This window comes from Orycteropus afer, unplaced genomic scaffold (genome assembly GCF_000298275.1).
Source record: "Orycteropus afer afer isolate SDZICR_OR568_19922 unplaced genomic scaffold, OryAfe1.0 scaffold00591, whole genome shotgun sequence".
NCBI classification, from domain to species: Eukaryota; Metazoa; Chordata; class Mammalia; order Tubulidentata; family Orycteropodidae; genus Orycteropus; species Orycteropus afer.
In genome coordinates, this window is record NW_006922178.1 from 58,753 (window position 1) to 79,713 (window position 20,961).

The 20,961-nt window shown below is 40.3% G+C and overlaps 1 protein-coding gene across 1 annotated transcript in view; it reads left to right on the top strand.

Moving 5' to 3' along the window:
- Window positions 1-210: 210 nt before the first annotated feature.
- Window positions 211-20,961, top strand: part of LOC103210326 (lysine-specific demethylase 4C-like) — a gene marked incomplete at its 5' end in the record, with an annotated part of 69,395 nt that continues 48,644 nt past the window's right edge. The window contains one exon of the mRNA XM_007956245.1: window positions 211-381. Coding sequence (XP_007954436.1) covers window positions 211-381 — 171 coding nt within the window. The remainder of the gene's footprint in view (window positions 382-20,961) is intronic.

The following is a 20,961-nucleotide window of genomic DNA, read 5'->3' on the forward strand; positions in this document are numbered from 1 at the left end:
GTGAGCTGCTGTATGGAAAGTGAATTTGCTCTGTAAACTTTCACCCAAATCACAATTAAAAAAAAAAAAAAGAATGTTGACAAATTAAAACAGCTTGGCCAAATTAATGATTGTTTTCTAAGTAAATGTTTTTCTGTTATCTGCCCTGAACTTTCTTTCCTCTTTTTCTTCCTTCCTTTCTGTCCTCTGTCTCTACCCTCTCATGTGCAGAAGTCCAAGGCTTGCGAGAAGGCCATTGCAGTGGGCCAGACAGTCATCACGAAACATCGGAACACCCGGTATTACAGCTGCCGAGTAATGGCTGTGACATCACAAACCTTCTATGAAGTCATGTTTGATGACGGCTCCTTCAGCAGGGACACATTTCCTGAAGATATTGTGGTGAGTCTCCTGGGTCTCTGCTACCCAGTTTACTTTGTGTAGAAGAACCCCAAACAGAACCAGCTGAACTCTTCAGGAACCTGTCAGTTGACCTTAATATTCAAATTTGCTATTTTTCCACAGCAGAGGAATTTTTTTTTTTTTCCCCCTCAGAAGCTTCCCTAACCTTCATAAATACTAAATAGTATCCAGGTGAACATAAGAGTAATCTGAAATTCTTTTAATTAAATGAGAAATGTATTTGGTCAGGAAATGTAAAATGCAAATCTGTATCATCTTTTCTGTCATCCTGTGTTCACATATTGGAATTCCTTTATGCCTTCTTTTTTCTTCATACTTAACTAAATAAGATGGCTTTTATTCATCTGACCTGAGATGTTTAACTCTGTGGATTTTCACTTGGGGGTAACAAAATCACATGGGAAAAGATTGTGACCTTCACTGAATTTCTTACCTGTGCCCAGATTGTGACATTCCATGTGCATGTTTGCACATATATGGCCCAGATTGTGACCTTCATGTATGTGTATGCACATGTATGTGTTCCTTCCTCCTTATTACCCCTCACTGAGCACCTTACCTTGTCTCAGATCATGACCTGTGTGCATGCATGTGTGTGCATGTGTGTCCCTTTTTGTAACCCCTGACTGAACAGTTTAACTGTGTCTCTGACTGTAGCTCTGTGTGTGTGTGTGTGTGTGCATGCCTGCGTGTGTTCCCTCTCCTTATCACCCCTCAATGAATGCCCAGAGTATGACTTTCCGTGTGTATGTGCTCATGTGTGCATGTGTGTATCCCCTTTCCTTATTACCACTTGGTGAATATCTTGAGGTTTCTTTAGAGGAACTATGACTGTATCTCAGGGGTAGTGACATACTTTGTTTTCAGGGCAGGATGTTTCACAAAAAGAGTACTTTACACAGAAGGGTTTTTGAAACCAAGGACAGATGGATTAAGTGAACTTAGCATCAGTCTGGTGGTGACATGGTATCACTCCTGCTTTCAGGGAAGTGGCTGCTTGGGGAGCCTAGCCTCTATCATGCTGCCCTAACTTCTCCTTTGCCATGAGTATCTGTTGATGTTTTGCTTTTGTGTATGCTTGGAAAGACATTTCTTCCTTTTCTTTTTGTTTGTTTGTTATTATTATTTTTTTAATAGTGGTGAAAATAGACACATCAAAACATTCACCAGCACAGCTTCCATATTCATAATTCAATGGTATTGATTATATTTTTCATGTTGTATAATCATTATCACTATATTTTTCAAGTTTTCCTACTGTTAACAAACACAGTGTCCCCCAGACAAAAACTCCCCATCCCCCTTTCCTCCTTCTCCTGACAGCCATTAATAATCTTTGGTTTCTGTATATTTGCTTATTTCATATTAATGATATCATACAGTTTCTGTCCTTTTGCAGTTGATTTATTTTGCAAGGTTCATGCATGCTGTGGCCTCAGGACTTCACTGGTCTTTCTGGCTGCCTACTATCCATTGTGTGTGTAAACCACGTTCTGTTTATCCGTTCATCTGTGGTTGGACCTTTTGGTTGTTTCCACCTTTTGGCTATTGTGCAAAGTGCTGCAATCAATGTTGGTGTACGTAAAACCAAAACCAAACCCACTGCCATTGAGTCAATTCTGACTCATAGTGGCCCTACAGGACAGAATAGAACCGCCCCATAGGGTTTCCAAGGCTGTAAATCTTTATGGGAGCAGACTGCTTCATCTTTCTCCCGTGGAGTCACTGGTGGTTGAACCATTGACCATTTGCTTAGCAGCCAAATGCTTAAACATTGTGCTATCAGAGTTCCTTTTGGTGTACATAGAGTTAATGACTCTTTGATGGGAGTAATTATGTGTTAGGTGCAAGTGAAGATTAACTGTAACCTCATGAGGGTGCTTGTATATATGGCTAGTATTTTGGCCTCATGGAGTTTAAGAAGCACTGATTTAGTCAACTTATCTGCTGTGGAGCGGGACAAACATGTAAACAAATGTGACCTTATTTGAAAGCCTTTAAAGCAAATTAATTTAAACAAATTAGAAATCCCAGGACTTAACTATATACCAAAATAGCTAATTGTTTATCTCCAGAATTCTAGCTGGAGCTCCACTCTCTGTGTTGCCACTGCCATTAATAACCCCTGTCCTTACTGACTACTCTCTTGTTAGAATTAGTCATCCCTTCAAGCAAAAGGTTATGTGCTCAGCTACTAACTGAAATGTTGGCAGTTTGAATCCACCCAGCAGCACCTCAATAGAAAGGCATGAGGATCTACTGAAAGGTCACAACCATTAAAAACCCCATGGATGTTTTCTCTGACACAAGGGATCACCATGAGTCAGAATCGACTCAGTGGCAACTGGTTTTTTAGAGGTCTCTGGGTGGCACACATAGTTTGCACTCAGCTACTAACATAAAGGTTAGGTTTTCATGGTCTGCCAGCTAGTGGCACCACAAAAGAAAGGTCTGGTGATATGTTTCCATAAGATTACAGCCCCCCCAAAAAAACACAGTATGGAATGGTACTGCTGTGTAACACCTGGGGTCACCATGAGTTGGAATCGACTCAATGGTTTGGGTTTGAAGCATTGAGTCTGCATTCCCTGAATACTTACTGTATGCCCAGCATCACACTGGATGCAGGGAAACAATGAGAAAGAATGCGTATTCCCCATTCAATCTAGTGGAGGAGGCGGGTTGGTCAACAGTGTTTTTTGTGCAGTGTGGTAAATGCTGCTATCAACCAGAAGCAATCTGCCACCTCTCTGGGTATAGAAGTGTGAGTATGAAATTCCAGGGTTAGAGGGCTGGGACTTAGTGACATTTACCATGTGCCATATACTGCTCCAAGTTCGTGACATGTATGAACTCAGTTAATCTACATAACTACCCTCCATGCTTTCTCATTGTTAGCTGTCCTTGAGTTGGCTCCCGACTCATGGTGACCTCATGCACAGTGGAACAAAATGCTGCCTAGTCCTGTGCCAATCCTATCACGGGTTGCAGATCAGACCACTGTGATTTATAGGGCTTTCCTTGCTGGTTTTCAGAACTAACTGCCAGGCCATTCATCCTAGTCCATGCTGTTATTTTTCACATTTTGCTGCTGAGGGAACTAAGGCAACAGTTATGTTACATGTAGCTAGCATGTGTCAGAAACAGTATATAATCCCATGTAGTCTGACAACGGAGTCTGGGCTTCTTAATCACTAGAAAGAAAAGATTTCCTTATAGAGCTATGCAAGGGTAAGAAAGGTAAGAAAATATACAATAGAGTGAGGCCCCTGGACTTTTGCCAGCCCTACCCAGGGTACTTGTTTCAGAATTAACCTTCTTCATGTGGACTGTGAATACTGAGCAAGCGAAAGAGAAGACACCCTTTGGTAGGGAGCATGGTGAGACTACGATAAGACTTCTTTCTAAGCACGAACCCCAAAACCTGAGCAAAAGTAAAAGGGAATATTGTGAGCTTACCCACTATAGGGTTTATCAAATCCTAAATTCCCTTTCACATACTAGTTTGCCACTTCCCTGGATTCTTGTACCCTGGAAATTAATGTGTGTGATCCTGGTACTGTATTGAAGTTCCTCAAGTCTTTCCTTTGACACCTTCTGTTTTTTCCCTGTGAACTCAGAGCTGTATGATTTGGGGTATGCATGGAAGAGTGAGAAGAACACCAGTTCTACAATTTAAAAGATTATTCAGATATACCATGGCATTTAAATCAACAAGATGAAAAAGCAAAATTCTTTAAGCTTGATTAGCTATTACTTAGCATATTTGATAAGGATTTGAAACTCAGCAGCTGGGCTATGTGCATATGTATGTATGTGCATGTGTGGTCATGACCTTTGCAGGTCAGGGTTTGTACATGTAGTACAAAGAAGAAAGTAGGAAGAGTTGGCGTAGATTGTATGAATGATTAATTAATTAATGTGATTTGGGTGTAAGTTTAAAGAACAAATTTGTTTTCCTTTCAAAAGTTCATACACATTTAGTTTCATGACATTGATTCCAATCGCCACAATGTAAACAGTTCTCTTCCCATTTTCTCCCTGTGGTTACCTTTTCCCTGTGTCCTTTTTTCCTATTCATTCCTACCCTCTGGGCTATCTCCCTGTACAAAAGCTGCCCTTCTGATCTCCCATGGTTTATTGTTCTAAGTCATGCACCTACCTGGTTAACTATTCACCTAGTAGGCCTGTCTATTTTTGGCTGGAAGCCATGGGAGTGAGTTCATTTCCACGGCCAAACAGTGACTAGGGGCCATAGTCTTAGGGATTTTACCAATCTCTATTAGACCAATAAGCCTGTTTTACTGGTTTTTTTTTTTCTTTCTTTTTTTAATGATTTTGAGTTTTGTTCCACATTTTTTGCCTACTCGACCCAGGATATGAAATCTTTGACTTCAATCTTTGAATAAAACAAAAACCCAACCAACCAACTGCTGTTGCACATATGTGGCCCAGATGGCTGTTGAGTAGGTTTAATTTATGGTGACCCCATGTGTGTCAGAGTAGAACTGTTATCATGATGCTGCTTATTGGCCCAGTGTGAGGATTTTCGTTTTCCTTATGTTGAAATGTAACCTATACTGCAGACTAGAGTTTCTAATCTTTATCAGTAAGTGCTTCAAGTCATCTTCACTTTCAGCAAGAAAACTTGTGTCATCTGCATATTGCAGGTTGTTAATGAGTTGTCAAAGATTTCATATTACTCGGTTCCACCATCAACACTAATGGAAGCAGCAGTCAAGACATCAGATGATGAATTGCACTGGACAAATCTACTGCAAAAAACCCCTTTAAGGTGCTGAAGAGCAAAGTTGTCTCTTTGAAGACTAAGGTGCTCCTAACCCAAGCCATGGAGTTTTCTATTACCTCATATACATGTGAGAGCTGGACAATGAATAAGGAAGACAGAAGAAGAGTTGATGCTTTTGAGTTGTGGTGTTGGCAAGGAATACTGAAACTGTGGCCTGCTAAGAGAACTAACTGGTCTGTCCTGGAAGAGGGGCAGCCAAAATGCTCCTTGGAAGTGAGAATGGCCAGACTTCATCTCACATACTTTGGTCATGTTCTGAGAGGGGACCATTCCCTGGAGAAGGATAAAGTGGAGGGTCAACAAAAAAGGTGAAAAAAAAAAAGAAAAAGGTGAAGTCCCTCAATGAGATAGATTTACACAGTGGTTGCTATGATGGGCTCAGGTACAACAAGGATCATGAGGTTGGCACAGGACCAGACAGTGTTTCATTCTGTTGTACATAGGGTCAGTATGAGTTGGAGCCAACTTGATGGCACCTAACAACAACAAAAACAACTACTCAGGATCTCCTATTTTGATCCCTTCCTGAATGGTTGGGAGTGGTCACCAGGTACCATCTAGTTCTTATGATGTGTAGGTCATGTAGGCATGGTCCACTAGTCCTTTGTTTCACATGGTCTATTAGATTGACTTGGTTCACATGGTTTGCATGGTCCACTACTCCCTTGGACTAATTGTTTCCATGCATCTTTGATTTTCTTCAGTCTTCTTTGCTTATGACAAGGAGAGACCAATAGTTGCATCTTAGATGGCAAAGTTTTAAGACCTCAGTTACTACTCACAAATGTAGGATTTAGAACAATGTTCTGGGTGGTATGTTATGCCAACAACCATGATCCTGAGCCCATGGCCCCTGAATGATTACTTCTTAAGGGGAAAAAAGAGGAAAAAAAAAATCTGCAGTTCTCTTTGAGCAGGTCTTTTCTTTTTCATTCAGCCTTTCTTCTTTCAATACTCCCCACTACCCCATCCCAATTGTTTACATTTTTGATTACTTGTTCCAGACCTCTTATCCCAAGTATAAATATTTTAATTAAGTTGTGTTTTCACATTTCAGATCTTTTCTTAATGTCCCCATTTGTCTAGGTGCTATGGTCTCTTCTTTCTGTGTCTGAGTATTGAACAGAACTTCCCCAGCTTTCCTTTGGTGGGTCTATAAAACCAAAAACCCAACCAACTGCTATTGAGTAGGTTTAATTTATGGTGACCCCATGTGTGTCAGAGTAGAACTAGGCTCCATAGGGTTTTCTTCTTTTTTTCATATTTAACACTTTCAATCTGGCTTCTTTTCACTTTGCAATATGCTTTTAAGGTTCTGCCATCTTTTAAAAATTATTTTAAAAAATAATTTATTTCATTGTGTTGCTGAAAATATACACAGCAGAACATACACGAATTCAATTACAACATGTACAAATCAGTGACATTGATTACAACATTGAATTTTGCAACCATTTTCACCCTCCTTTTCCAAATCGTTCCTCCCCCTTTAACATCAGCTCACTTTTGGTTTAAGGACTAAGGTTTAAAGATTTTTTTAGGGCATTAGTTTTGGAGGTTATTCCAGGCTAAGTGGTTCCAGAAAGTCTGCATTCCATGAGAAGCAAATTTCAATTTTTTTAACTATGTAAATGGAGACTTGACTTTAAAATACTCCCTGAAGTTCTCAAATTTAGAATACCAAGTATAACTATCTTAAACTATTTCTACATTTATATAATCTTCATGAAGATTTTTGCTTTAAACAAGAAAACTACATTCCCTTATTTCTAGACTCAGTGATTACAAATTATTTTACAAATCCAACAAACGCAGGCTGGTCTATCCATGTTTGAGAAAAAATTTGCTAGGCATCAAAATGCCAGTGTTTGGATTATATGACTGCAGAGAGTATTTGGAGCAGTTGGGAGCAACACACTTTGGATGAAATTTCTCTCCATACCTAGGTACTTTATTTCTGTGTTAGCCAAAAAAATGTCCAAAAAAATTTTCTCTCTCTGATACACCTGCAGAATGTGCATATCAGCCCAGTTAAACTCCACATGCAATCTGCAACTGTCAGGAGAAGGAGTGAAAGATGTATTGCTACACACCTGTCTGCCAGTCTATGAAATTGCAACAGACTCCCTGATGAATTTTTTTGTCTCCCAATCTTTTGCTGGGAGTGCACATTGCCTGTTGGAAAGAAGTCGAGGCGTACTGTGCTCCCAGGGCTCCCTCTTGATCTTGGCTCAAACCTGGGTTCCTCTCGATGCTCTTGTCTCCAGCAGAATGACTGCTGCTCCCATCCAGACTGAGAGCTCATCTCGAGGTGGGAGGACATGCACCGAGAAGCAGAGAGCTCCGGGAAGCCACTTAGTATTCACTACTGGGCGTGGGAAGAGAAACAGGACCATTTAGAAACTCGACAGCAAGAGTCCATCACGGACGTTTCTATGAGGACACGCTCCATTTTTTCAGCCTCTGTGGAAATGTGAGTGCAGCCCTGGAACTGTGCTCTCCAGGATTCTTGGAAGGATCGTTGTGTCCTTTAGTGTCTGCAAGCTGCACCATGCAAACTGTGAGGTCCTGGGATCTTACCTTTTTGTCAGTTGTAGGTAGATTGCTTAAACTTTAGCACCTCGGAGTTTTTCCACTAAAAATGGCATAATAATTTCTACATCCTAGGATGATTGAAAAGACTAGATGAGTTAAAGGCTCACTGTTGTTGTTGTTAGTTGCCATGGAGATGGCTCTGACTCATAGTGACTCATGTATAACAGAATGAAACATTGCCTGGTCCTGTGCCATCCTCGTGATCCTTCGTCTGTTTGAGTTCATTGTTGCAACTATTGTGTCGATCCATCTTAATGGAGGGTGTCCCTCATTTTCACTGACCCTTTGCTTTATCAAACATGATGTCCTACTCTAGTGATTGATCTTTCCTGAAGATATGCTCCAAATAAGCAAGCTGAAGTCTCACCTTCCTAGCTTCTAAGGAACATTCTGGTTGTGTTTCTTCTAAGACTGCTTTTCTTTCTTTCTTTCTTCCGGTTGTCCATGGTATATTCAATGTTCTTTGCCAGCACCACAACTCTAATGCACTAATTCTTATTTAGTCTTACTTTTTCATTGCCCAGCTTCTGCATCCCTATGAGGTGATTGAAAAGACCATGACTTGGGTTAGGCACACCTTGGTCCTCAACGTGAGATCTTTACTTTTAAAAAACTTAAAGGAGGTCTTCTGCAGCAGATACAATGTGCCATTTGATTTCTTTTTTCTAGGGTATCAATGTCCGTCTGTAGACTGTTTTTTTTCCTCCCCATTTGGTTTAGACTCCTCCTTTCTGTTCTTGATGAAATTTGGAGATAGAAACTGTGTCCTCAGTGCACCATCCCTGTTTGTTAGGTGAAACAGATACGAGATTTCACTTAGCATATCATTTCCAGTTGCTGTTTAAGTAGTTCTAGCATCTTTCAGACTTCATAATGAAGAGTTGTTGTTGTTGTTATGTGCCGTTGAGTCGGCCCAATGAAGAGTATAGTTCCCTATATTTATGTTTATGTTTGTCTGTTTTTTATACATGTTATTTCAGTTGCTTTTCATAATAAGCCAGTGCTCATTTCACAGAAGTGATACTTACTAAGTCACAAAAAATGTTGATTTGTCCAAACTCCCAAATCTGGGTGGTGACAGAGTTAAGTTCAGAGTTTAGATGGCCCCTCAGCAGCTCAATAAGACAAAGTTAATTATTATAATGAAATGTGCAAAGACATGGAGTTGGAAAACCAAAAAGGAAGAACATGCTCAGTGTTTTTCAAGCTGAAAGAACTGAAGAGGAAATTTAAACCTCAAGTTGCAATACTGAAAAATTCTATGGGCAATATATTGAATGATGTAGGAAATATCAAAAGAAGATGGAAGGAATACACAGAGTCACTGTACCAAAAAGAATTGATTGATGTTCATCCATTTCAGGAGGTGGCATGTGATGAAGAACCAATGGTATTGAAGGAAGAAGTCAAAGCTGCACTGAAGGAAGTGGTGAAAAACAAGGTTCCAGGAATTGATAGAATATCCATTGAGATGTTTCAGCAAACTACCTGGCCAATTGAATGGAAAAGATCCATATTTGTACCCATTCAAAAGAAAGGTGATCCCACAGAATGTGGAAATTATTGAACAATATCATTAATATTGCATGCAAATAAAACCTTACTGAAGATAATTAAAAAATGGTTACAGCAGTATATTGACAGAGAACTTCCACAAATACAAGCTGGATTCAAAAGAGGATGTGGAACAAGGGATATCATTCCTGATGCCAGATGGATCTTGGCTCAAAGCAAAGAATACCAGAAAGATGTTTACTTGTATTTTATTGACTATGCAAAGGCATTCAGTTGTGTGGATCATAACAAATTATGGATAACATTGAGAAGAATGGGAATTCCAGTACACTTAATTGTGCTCATGAGGAACTTGTACATAGACCAACAGGTTGTCGTTTGAACAGAACAAGGGGACACTGCATGGTTTAAAATCAAGAAGGGAGTACATCAAGGTTGTATCCTTTCACCATACTTATTCAATCTATATGCTGAACAAATAATATGAGAAGCTGGACTGTATGAAGAATGTGGCATCAGAACTGGAGGAAGACTCATTAATAACCTGCATTATGCAGACAACACATCTTTGCTTGCTGAAAGTGAGGATCACTTAAAACACTGATCAAGATTGAAGACTACAGTCTGAAGTATGGATTATACCTCAATATAAAGAAAACAGAAATCCTTACAATGGGACCAATAAGCAGCATCATGATAAATGGAGAAAAGACTGAAAGACTTCATATTACTTGGTTCTACAATCAACACCAGTGGAAGCAACAGTCAAGATATCAAACATTGTATAGCATTGGGCAAATCTGCTGCAAAGGACCTATTTCAAGTGCTGAGGAGCAAGGATGTTTCCTTGAAGACTAAGGTGTGCTTGACACAAGCCATGGTATTTTCAATCGCCTCATATGCATGTGAGAGCTGGACAGTGAAACAGGAAGACTGAAAAAGAGGCAATGCTTTTGAGTTGTGCTGTTGGTGAAGAATGTTGAAAGTAGCATGGACTACTAAAAGAACTAACGAACCTGTCCTGGAGGAAGTACAGCTGGGATGCTCCTTGGAAGCAAGAATGGCCAAACTTCATCTCACCTACTGCTTGAACAATTTCTCTTAGAAAGATCAGCCCGAGGCTGGTCCCCATGAGGCGGAGGTCAAAGATGTCCCAAATGTCCAAACTACCATGCCACTCCATCATCTCAGACATTAACCCCTCCTCCTCCTCCCAGTAATTTCCCCAGTCTTAGGGTTCTGAATTTCACTGTAACGCCTCACAGAACTCACAGACACCCAAGGGTTCGTCTCACGTAGTGGTGGTGGAGGCTGGCAGGCTGGCGAGTCCCAGGTCCGTGAGTAGGTCTGGCGGATCCTCCCAACTCTCGGGGTTAGATGAACCTCGATCAGCAGATCAGACGGCGGCTGCTGTCCCAAATCCAGGGGTGAGATGACGATAAGCCAAGGATCAAAGCTGGAGCAAGAGGCAAGCGAATCTTCCCAGGAGATTCGTAGGTAAAACCCTCCGGGAAGCTAAGGGTGGTGATTTTTTTTATACCCTCCAGCAAGGCAGGACTCAAGATACATTCCACTTGTGTTGTCCCAACAGAATTAACCTAAATCCCATCACAGAGTCGATTGCCAGTCATTGTAGGGAATGACTACTACCAGCTGCCCAGCCAAGTTGATACCTGACCTTAACTACCACACCACCCCAAACAGGCATGGATAATGGGATTTACGAAACACCACAGAATGGAGGACAATGGCTAGAAGGGCCACATCAAGCAATTCACTGCACCTACTTTGGTCATGTTGTAAGAAGGGACCATTCCTGGAGGATATCATGCTTGGCAACATGGAGGGACAACAAAAAATGGGAAGGCCCTCAATGAGATGAATTGAGACAGTGGCTGCAATGATGGGCTCAGGTATAGCAAAGATTGTGGGGCTGGCACAGGACTGGGCAGTGTTTCATTCTGATGTACATGAAGTCACTATGAGTCAAACAACAATAGCATTCCACTGCTTATTATTTCCATACTTCTCAGCACCTTCCTAGGATCTCTGCTCTTTGTGACTTAGTGTAACTGGGTTAGAAGACATGGTACCTCCCCTGATGGTGCAGCTCAGGACTAGAGGACATAGGGTGAGAGGCTGCTCAGTGATCAGCTCTCCACAGCCCCTACATGGCAAGCATAGGTGTAGGGGTGACTGTGTGTTCTGGAGGCAGAGTAAAATATCCGAGTAGGTTTACAGGTCAGAGAGAACATTCCCAGAAACCTGCCATGTCATAGTATCCTGGGGAACTTTTCTGGATTCCTGTTACCAAAAAATCCAAACCCACTGCCATCAAGTCAATTCCTACACATAGGGACCCCCTTTGGGTTTCCAAGGTGGCAAATCTTTACAGTCTTCCTTCTGTAGAATGGCTGGTGGATTTGAGCCACCAGTCTTCTGATTAGCAGTCAAATGCCTTAAGGTGGCCTGGGTTTTCGAGTCTGGTAGACTTGCAGACATTGTAATGACAGATATCAACTTGACCCAGAGACATCTCTTCTCAGAGAGGCCACCTCAGCATTGGGAAGTCTTGCCTCCTGTCAGTCCATTGTGTTATTTCTGTTCCAGACTGACATCCCTCTCTCCAGGCAGTCCTAGTTGTTGTAGAATCCCTGGACATAGAAGGCTATGGAGAATGGCTGGTTTAGGGTCCCACAGATACAGTCACATGATATTTAACTCCTCAGGAGTGGTACCCTGACTTCCGTCTCCTGACTGTAGAGCTAGAGATCTGCGGGATTCCAGGGCTTTACCTAATACTAGTTGACTTGTGCTTCTAAGGGAGGTTTGCATACCTAACAAAAAGTCCGTATTCCTTGTTGTCTTAGTTATCTAGTACTGCTATAACAGAAGTGCCACAAGTGGGTGGCTTTAACAAACAAATCAATTTTCTTAAAGTTAGCGGGCTAGAAGTCTGAATTCAGGACACCTGCTCTAGACGAAGGCTTTCTCTCTGTTGGCTCAGGAGGATGATCATCGTCAGCTTTTGTTCTTTGGCTCCTTGGTGATCTTCATGTGGCATGTCATTTATCTTTCCCTTTCTCTGTTCACTTGCTTGTTTAATCTCTTTTGTATCTCATAAGAGATTGATTTAAAACATTCTCTACACAAATACTGTCTCATTACCAAAACAAAGAAAAGCCATTCCCACTACAGGGGACAGGATGTACAACCCATATTTTGTAAGGCAAACAATTCAATCCATAACACTTAGATTTTATTCAGCATTCAATTTAAAATATATTTTTCATAAGCCTTCAAATTCAAGTGACAGATTATTTTATTTTAAAATCTAATAATTTTTGCATAAAAAATAAGAGCAAACTTATTCACTTGATTAATGTTCATAGCATGTATAACATTGACATGAAATTTTAACTGTTTTGTACTTAAGTAAGCAAATTTCCTTGGACATCTTAACTGTGATTATAAATTTAATATATATGATTCTTAAAAATGTCACATTTGTCTAAGCACTTAATGCCCATTAGTCTACTAAATCAGACATTACTTTAGTAGTTTATATTCTTCTAAGTATTTCAACCATCAAAAACAGCACACAAAACAATATAATAGTTATAGAAGATGCTACCATACCTGTATAAACACAAAATTGATAGATTAGTAGTGTGGTGGTTATGTCTTTGTGTCAACTTGGCTGGGCCTGGTTGAGTGGCTGGGTAGCTGGTGGTAGTTATTCCCCATGATGAGACTGGCAATCAACTCCATGGTGGGAGCTACCACAAGCAGCTGAGTAGCTGCCTTTGGGATAGGGTCTGCTTCCTGTATATAAGGAGAAGCCTTGGGAATGGTCTCTAGCCTTTGGCACGCTTGGACCCTGCATGTAGCCATGTCGTTGCTCAGCAGCCTGCTGTGCTCTGCCGACCTTGGGACTTACAGTGGACTTAAGTTAATGGCCTGCCGTGTGGATTGGTAACATCGGGACTATGCCTTTTTACTTGTCAACCTTGGAGCTTCTCAGCCTCAGCAGCCAACTGCTGTCTGAGTGAAGAAATGCCTCTAGCTCCAGTGGGCTGGGAGCAGGAGGCAGAGCTGGACCCCGAAGTTGAGGGGCTTTCCCTCAGCCCCTAGAGCCTGGCACTTTGAACTTGGACTTAAAGCCTCCTAATTTTGAGAGAATAAACTCCTGTTTGTTAAGGCCATCCCATTTGTGATATATTCCTGTCAGAGTGGCACTAGGTAACCAGAACAAGTAGATAGAATTTACCCAACCAAAGAGGAACAGTATTACCATATTGGCTTGAAGTATGCAAAGGAAAAAACAAAATCAAAGAACCTTAAAGCCATTTCCAAACCAAACCAAACCAGGTGCCACTGAGTAGATTCTGACTCATGGTACCCCATGTGTGTCAGAGTAGAACTGTGCTCCATAGAGTTTTCAATGGCTGATATTTTGGAAGTAGATCACCAGGCTTTTCTTTAGAGGTGCTTCTGAGTGTACTTGAACCTCCAACCTTCCAATTAGCAGCCAAGTGTTTAACCTTTTGCACTATTTAAAGACATAGGGTTCGATTGTACCTTTCAAGTCTAAACCCACAGTTGTTGGGCTGGAGCTCCTTATTAAGGTCAAATATAACCTAATTCATCAACTTTTTAAACCCAATGTCCTTCATTGACTGTTGCCTAAGTTTCATGAACTGTCTTTTAAATTAGTGTGTGTGTATTTGAGGGGAGGGGCGTGGAGGCAGGGTACTTTCCAGGCCCTGAGGTTTTAGTCTCTTCTGTGTTAACTCCTGTGTGACTTTTTCCATGAAAGCTGTAGTGTATTAATGGAATGTTGACACCTGTGTGTATGTTGCAGCTGCATCCATTCCTTTATAAATTGCATGTACGTCACTGACTACCGTTCTATCACTGTCATGTTGACCATTTCCATATAGTACTGCTGATCCTCTGAAAAAAGATGTGTCACTCCTGATATCCTGAGCAGGAGACTAACTAGTTGCCATGAAGACACACTGTCAGTTTTGCTTTTCTTCAAACATACACCTCCCTCACTTGGCAGTATTTCTTTTATTTCTCCTTTGTAATTATCTAAAGATGATTGGTTTGGGGAACTTATTCCCAGGGGACAGGTTCACTGAGTTTGTTGCTCATCCTTTTCTTTGCAAGGGATGCAAGGTAGGACATCTCATCTCCAGTCTAACAAAATCAGAATAACTACTTTGAACTTGAGGGCAATGCTATTAATTTCCAGCACTTCATCATTTCTTTTCAGTGCAGAGCTTAGACCCAAGGGCATAGGCACCACCAGTCAAATCTCCCATGTGTTTGAGTATATTATATGATTTCATTCTTTTTGAACTGTGCATTCAACACATGGGCTAAGCACCATGGGGTGTCCATAGATGTATAAGCAGAGGTGTAGCAGTGGCCTTGGGTAGCAAAATAAAATTTCTGAGCCGGTTTGAGTAACTAAGAAGATGTTGTTCCCAGAAACACTCTATGCCATGAGATATCTATTTTAAGTTAATTTTGTGTATGGTGTGAGGTAAGAGTAAGTTCTGTAAAATGAAAATGATACAATGTGACTTGTTAGAAGGATTAAAGGAGAGAATGTATATGAACATCCAAGTACAGCACCTGGCATATAGTAGGCACTCAAAACTATGGTTCTTTTCTGTTCCTTATTTAGGAATGCTCTCAAAATTAGCTACAGAGAGCAAACTTCATATAAGTTGTTTTATCTTAGTATTCTGAACTTCTAGAAGGCCGTGTGGACAGCTCATTTGCAGGAGTACCAAGTACCTAACATCAAGAATATTTTTGGAATATTTGTTATTATAGACCTTCGAAAAGTTGATTTCAAAGTTGTAATTTCTGTGCCTTTAGAGGGAAAAGAGGAGAAAATAACCAGATGAAACAATGGTTCTCTCTGCTAAAAGATCTTAAATACATGTTCTTAGACCTAAAAGTACTTTGACATTTTAAAATCAGTGTTTCCAATATCAAATTTCAAACTAGGACGTGTTTTGTTTTTCCAAAGAGAGAAAGGAGAAACAAAAATTGTTATTAATGATGCAGTGGATATTAATGAAGAAGTGTTACTTAAAGAAGAAATTAAACTCCAAATTTTCCACTTAAACTTGAAATTGCCTGTCATAGCACTTATCACAGTCTGGTATATGACATTCACTAAACTGAGCTTCTTGAAAACTGGGCCATGTCTTTTTAAGTTACTGTTACATGCCTACTTCTCACTACAGAACCTGGCCTATACTGAGTGGATAGTAAGTATTTTTTAATTTTAACAACTATTTTTTTCCCCCACAAATTGGAGGTATTAACATAAATAATGCACTAACACATACAATGTGCATAATGTGTTGGGGGGGCTGTGCTGCTGCCACTAAACATGTAACATGTGTGTTATTTATTTAAAAATACAGTAAATAAATGTCTATAGTCATCAGGCTTTTTTTTAAAGTCACACCTTAAACAATTAGTTTGTTGATTATTTTGAGACAATGAGTATATTGATTAAGTCAATGGCCAACTTGTTTTTAAATTTTGACCAAGTTTATATTGTAAGTATCATGTCCTTTCTAGAAAGGTCAAGAATATTAATCCTCAGGGCAAGCCTCTGCCCAGTTGGTGTTCCCTGGGACAACCTGAACCATGTTTCCACTTCCACATTAGATTTCTTTGAACAAGGTCTCCAGCTGTGAAAATTTGGAAGTGGCTGGTTCAAATTAAGTGATTGATAAGGGCTGTCCCTCTGCCATAAGAGAAAGACAGAGAGAGAGAGAGAGCTGTTGTAAGAGAGGACTGAGGGACCCATTGTATTAATGCAGCTGCTGGCTCTCCTGCCTGCCTAAGAGCAGGAGTCTTGGGATATACCCTCAGTGATGTTACTGGACTCTCTGTGTTTACTTAGCACCAAACTGCAGCTATCAGTGGCATGCTTCCAAATCCGAGGTAGGGCTGAATCAACTTCTGTTTAATAGATTTTCTATTAAATATAATAAGAAACAAACGTGATGAAACTTCTTTATTCCTCTTAATAAATACACTGCCAGCTGCCATCATTACTTTGCATCATACTGTGTAGATGTCGGTGTTCACTATTGCCTCTTCATTTCTTCTTTAAATTAAATAGGTAAATAATGTATGAGTTCAAACTTTGAAATCTTGGTTTGCTCTCCCTTCCTTGTGACCTCAAACCTAGTTCCTATGGCCCATGAGGGTGGTATAATTGGGTTGCTACATGCATGTTTCATAAATGCCTGAAAATTTACAGAGCAGCTTTCACAGTAGCACATTTGTAAACACAGCCTTCTGCGCAGTTTCTGAAATACATAGCTAACAGCATGGGCTTCCTGAGGCCACTTGTCAACAGGGAGCTGCCTGTTTACAAGCCATTTTACATTATCTTTCACCTCCATCCAACCCCAGGTGCTAACATGCCACAATATATAACACTTAAATTGGTGAAGCATCCCAGGAGATTCAGGGGCCCATAAATCCATGAAGAGTTTATATTCCTATCTGACCACACACTTTAAATTATTGAAATAGAGGGAACCTGGATGACTGTTTGATAAGCCTATCCAGTAGAAGTCAATACTGTCTACTTATTGATGAACTATGCTGCCATCATTTTATTATTTCCTTTCTACTCTTATTTGAAAGAGGTAGATGATTTTCATGGGTGACAGGGAACCAGTAATAAATCCCACCTTTCATATTACTAAGTAAATTATATTTTGAGGTCAGTGTACATGAGTATCAGGAGAATAATGGAAATACAGAGGAGGAATGGATTGAGTGTTTTTTCCCAGAGAGATTGGTCTATGCTAGGAAATGAGTGAAAACTGGGAAATTGTCACATGTTGGAATCTTTGTCGGTTGTTGGTGTTTCGGCAGATCAATTGGCCTATATCATATGACTTATCACAGTCTATAAAATGGAGGGTATTATGTTTGAATGTCTTCTATGCCTTAGATGTTTTATCCAGTACCATGTAAGCATTTTATTCTTGTGAAATGTTTGACTTCATCTAAATGATATAATAGGCGTAGTGCCTAAGGCATTTGACTGCTAACCAGAAGCCTGGCAGTTCAAACCCACCAGCCACTCCTTGGAAGGAGCGTTGAGGAATCTTCTTCTGTAGTGATACTGCTTCAGAAACCCAAGGAGGGGTTGCTGTGAGTCAGATCCAAATCGAACAGGAGTGAATTTGGTATTTTTGTTTTTTTATGTTGAATAATATTCTATACATACCTGGTTTTCTCTAGATCAAAGTAGGAGTTACTACCAGTAATTAAGTAGCACAGTGCCTAAGACATCTGACTGCTAATCAGAAGGTTGGTAGTTCAAACCCCCCAGCCACTCCACAGAAGCAAGACTGGACAATCTACTTCTGTAAAGATATTCTGCCTCAGAAACCCAATGGGGGTCACTATGAGTCAGAATCAACTCCATGGCAGTGTCTTTGGTTTTTGTTTTTATAATCTCTTCCTGCAATAGATGTCTTTTGGAGATTCATGACTAACAACTCCTTAAATAGAGACTGTTGTTAGTTGGCACTGACTCATGGTATGTGTAACAGAATTGCCCTGCCCTGCCTCATCTTCTCAGTCTTTGGTACATTTGAACCCATGGTTGTAGCCACTGTGCCAACTAAAATAGGGGTAAACTCACTTCACTGCCGTCGAGTCAGATCCGACTCAGAGCGACCCCTCCTTGGGTTTCTGAGGCGGTATCACTACAGAAGTAGATCACCCAGTCTTCCTTTCTAGGAGTGGCTGGTGTTTTTGAACTGTCAGCCTTCTGGTTAGCAGTCAGATGCCTTAGGCATTATGCTACCAGGTAATATTATGCATTTTCCAGTAGTATAGATACAAAGGTATATTTATATTTTATCATTCTAAAACATGCTGGATATTTACCTTTTCTAGCCTTTAATTAAGAATAATAATCAGACCAAAAAGTGCTGGAGATACAGTGGTTAAAGTGCTCAGCTGCTAACTGGAGTGTCTGCCCTCCAGCTGCTCCATGGGAGACATATGTGGCAGTCCACTTCCATAAAGATTACAACCTTGGAAACCCTGTTGGTCTCTTCTATTCTGTCCTATAGATTTGCTGAGATCAGAAGTGATTTGATGTCAACAGGTTTTCATCATCAAACTCAGTGATTCCTTTATATCTTATTTCCTCATTTTTGGGAGTGGAGGATAAAATGGAATTTTCTAAAGCAGCTTTTCTCATTTGCACCATAAAGAAAAGTGACTGGCAGAAGCAAGCAAGGCTTTAGTCTTGTTTTCCAAACAGCCAGCACCTGCAGTCTTGTTGAGAGGGGGCCTCTGAGAGAACTGCTGGGAGAGCAGGAGCATGAGCCTCGTGAGTCCCCAGGGACACTAAGTGAGATGCTGTAATGAAATAAGATAAACATTTTGAAGAGGACCTCCTTATGCAACGAGCCTTTACACCCAGCTGCAAATGGCTACACCAAGTCTATACCTTAGCTTTTCCTTCTTATTTTCATTCTCACGCAAATTTCCAGCTGTTCAAAACCTCTGGTCTGTTTCTAGGAAAGTAACTGAGGATGCCAGCAACTCTTTTTTGGTCGACTGAAAAGAGATCATCTCACCATTGAAATACTAATTGACTGACTATTCAGTGCTGGTTAAGCCAGCCAGATCTTAGCAAGAATCAGACTTCAAATAAAGACTAATATCAGCATGAATAGAACAGGAAAGTTCCTCCTTCACAGGTCCTCAAGTGTCAGAGAAAGGGCAAGACATAATCCTCCACATAATTCTAGACTCCACATTGCAAGTGTGATGGTGAGCAGGATGTGAAATACACCACTCTCCTAGCATGTTTTGGTAAGACTTTGTGTATTAAAGGCTCCTGTTTGGGACTTCTGGTAAGATGGAGGAATAGGCAGACAAGCGACAGAGACCCTCTTCAACAAAAAAAAGAAAAACTAATTGACAGAAGATAATCCTGGAGCTCTGAGCTTTGAAAGGAACTATACAGAAGTGGATTAGGCACCAACTAGTGGAAAATCCTGAATGAAAACAATGAATACAGAGACAATCAGAGCTGTGGACTGTCAGCTACCCTGATGACACCAACAGCCTGAATATTTCCAAGTGGTGTGGGGACCTGAGAATTGACCTGAAGATCAGCCCTGGTACACCAAGAGCTGCAGGGACACCTGCACTGGTGGCCTATGACTAGGAAGGGAAAAATAGCAAAGAGGGAGACAACCTGAGCTATTGACTTTCCTCTGTCTGGAGGGCACAGCCATTTTGATTGTTTGCATGCCATTTTGGATATTTAAAGTGACTGAGGGTGCAGCTATTTGGAATGTTTACAAGCAGTGGCCATTTTGGATATTTAAAGTGTCCAAGGGTGCAACCATTTTGAATCTTTACAAGTAGCAACTATTTTGGATTTAAAAATAATAGCATTCTAGTTCAAATTCCAGGGACCTAAGAATAGGCTCTGTTTGACAAGGTTGGCAGGGACATATGAGAGGCTGACAAGAGGAAAGGAAATAGGTGGTGAATGTATAAGTGCTGTCAACTAGTGAATAGAGGAGCACAGAACAGTACCCTGCTTGCGCAGATAACATACAAACAAAACAAAGAAAATGAAAATTATGGGCAAGTCACTCCAACATACAATCATCAATTAAATATAAACACAAAAATGTCACAGGAGACAACAAAGCAACACAGTCCACACAAAGAAGCAAGATAAAGCAGGAGAAACAAGGGGCAAGGATACAGACCCAAAACATCCCTAAAGACACAGCATTGGAATTCCCTGATAAGGAATTCAAAAGAATTATATTTAAGTATCTTCAATGAATTGAGAGACAGATCAAGGGAAAACACTGATAAAATTGAGGAAAACCCAGAGAAAGCCCTACAACAATTTCAAAAGACAATGCAAGAACAAAATGACAAAATAAATGAAAAATTAGAAATGATACAAAATCTACACACAGATATCCAGAAGACTAATATTGAATTTTCAAAAATAAGATATTGAATGGGCAAAAGAGAGAATTGAATTAATGGAAGACAGAATTAGTGAAATTGAAGGCAAATACCTGAACACTTCTTTGGAAAGAGATCAATCAGAAGAAAGATAAAAAAAAAATGAAGAAAGCCTGAGGTTCATGTGGGATACCATCAAAAGAAATAACCTACATGTAATCAGAATTCCAGAGCAAGAAGAGAGATATAAAACCACAGAGAACATTGTCGAAGATTTGTTGGAAGAGAATTTTCCTAGTATGATGAAAGATGAGAATATCTCCATTCAGGAAGTCCAATGAACCTCAAACAGGATAGACCCCAAGAGAAAATCACCAAGACATATCATCATCAAACACACCAAAACCAAAGACAAAAAAAGAATCATGAGAGTAGCGTGGGAAAAATGAAGTTACCTACAAAGGGCAACCAATAAGACTAAGTTTGGATTTCTTGGCAGAAACCATGCAGGTGAGAAGACAATGGGATGGTATTTATAAAACCTTGAAAGGGAAAAAATTTCCAACCAAGAATTATGTATCCAGCAAAATTGTCCCTCAAATATGATGGTGAAATTAGGA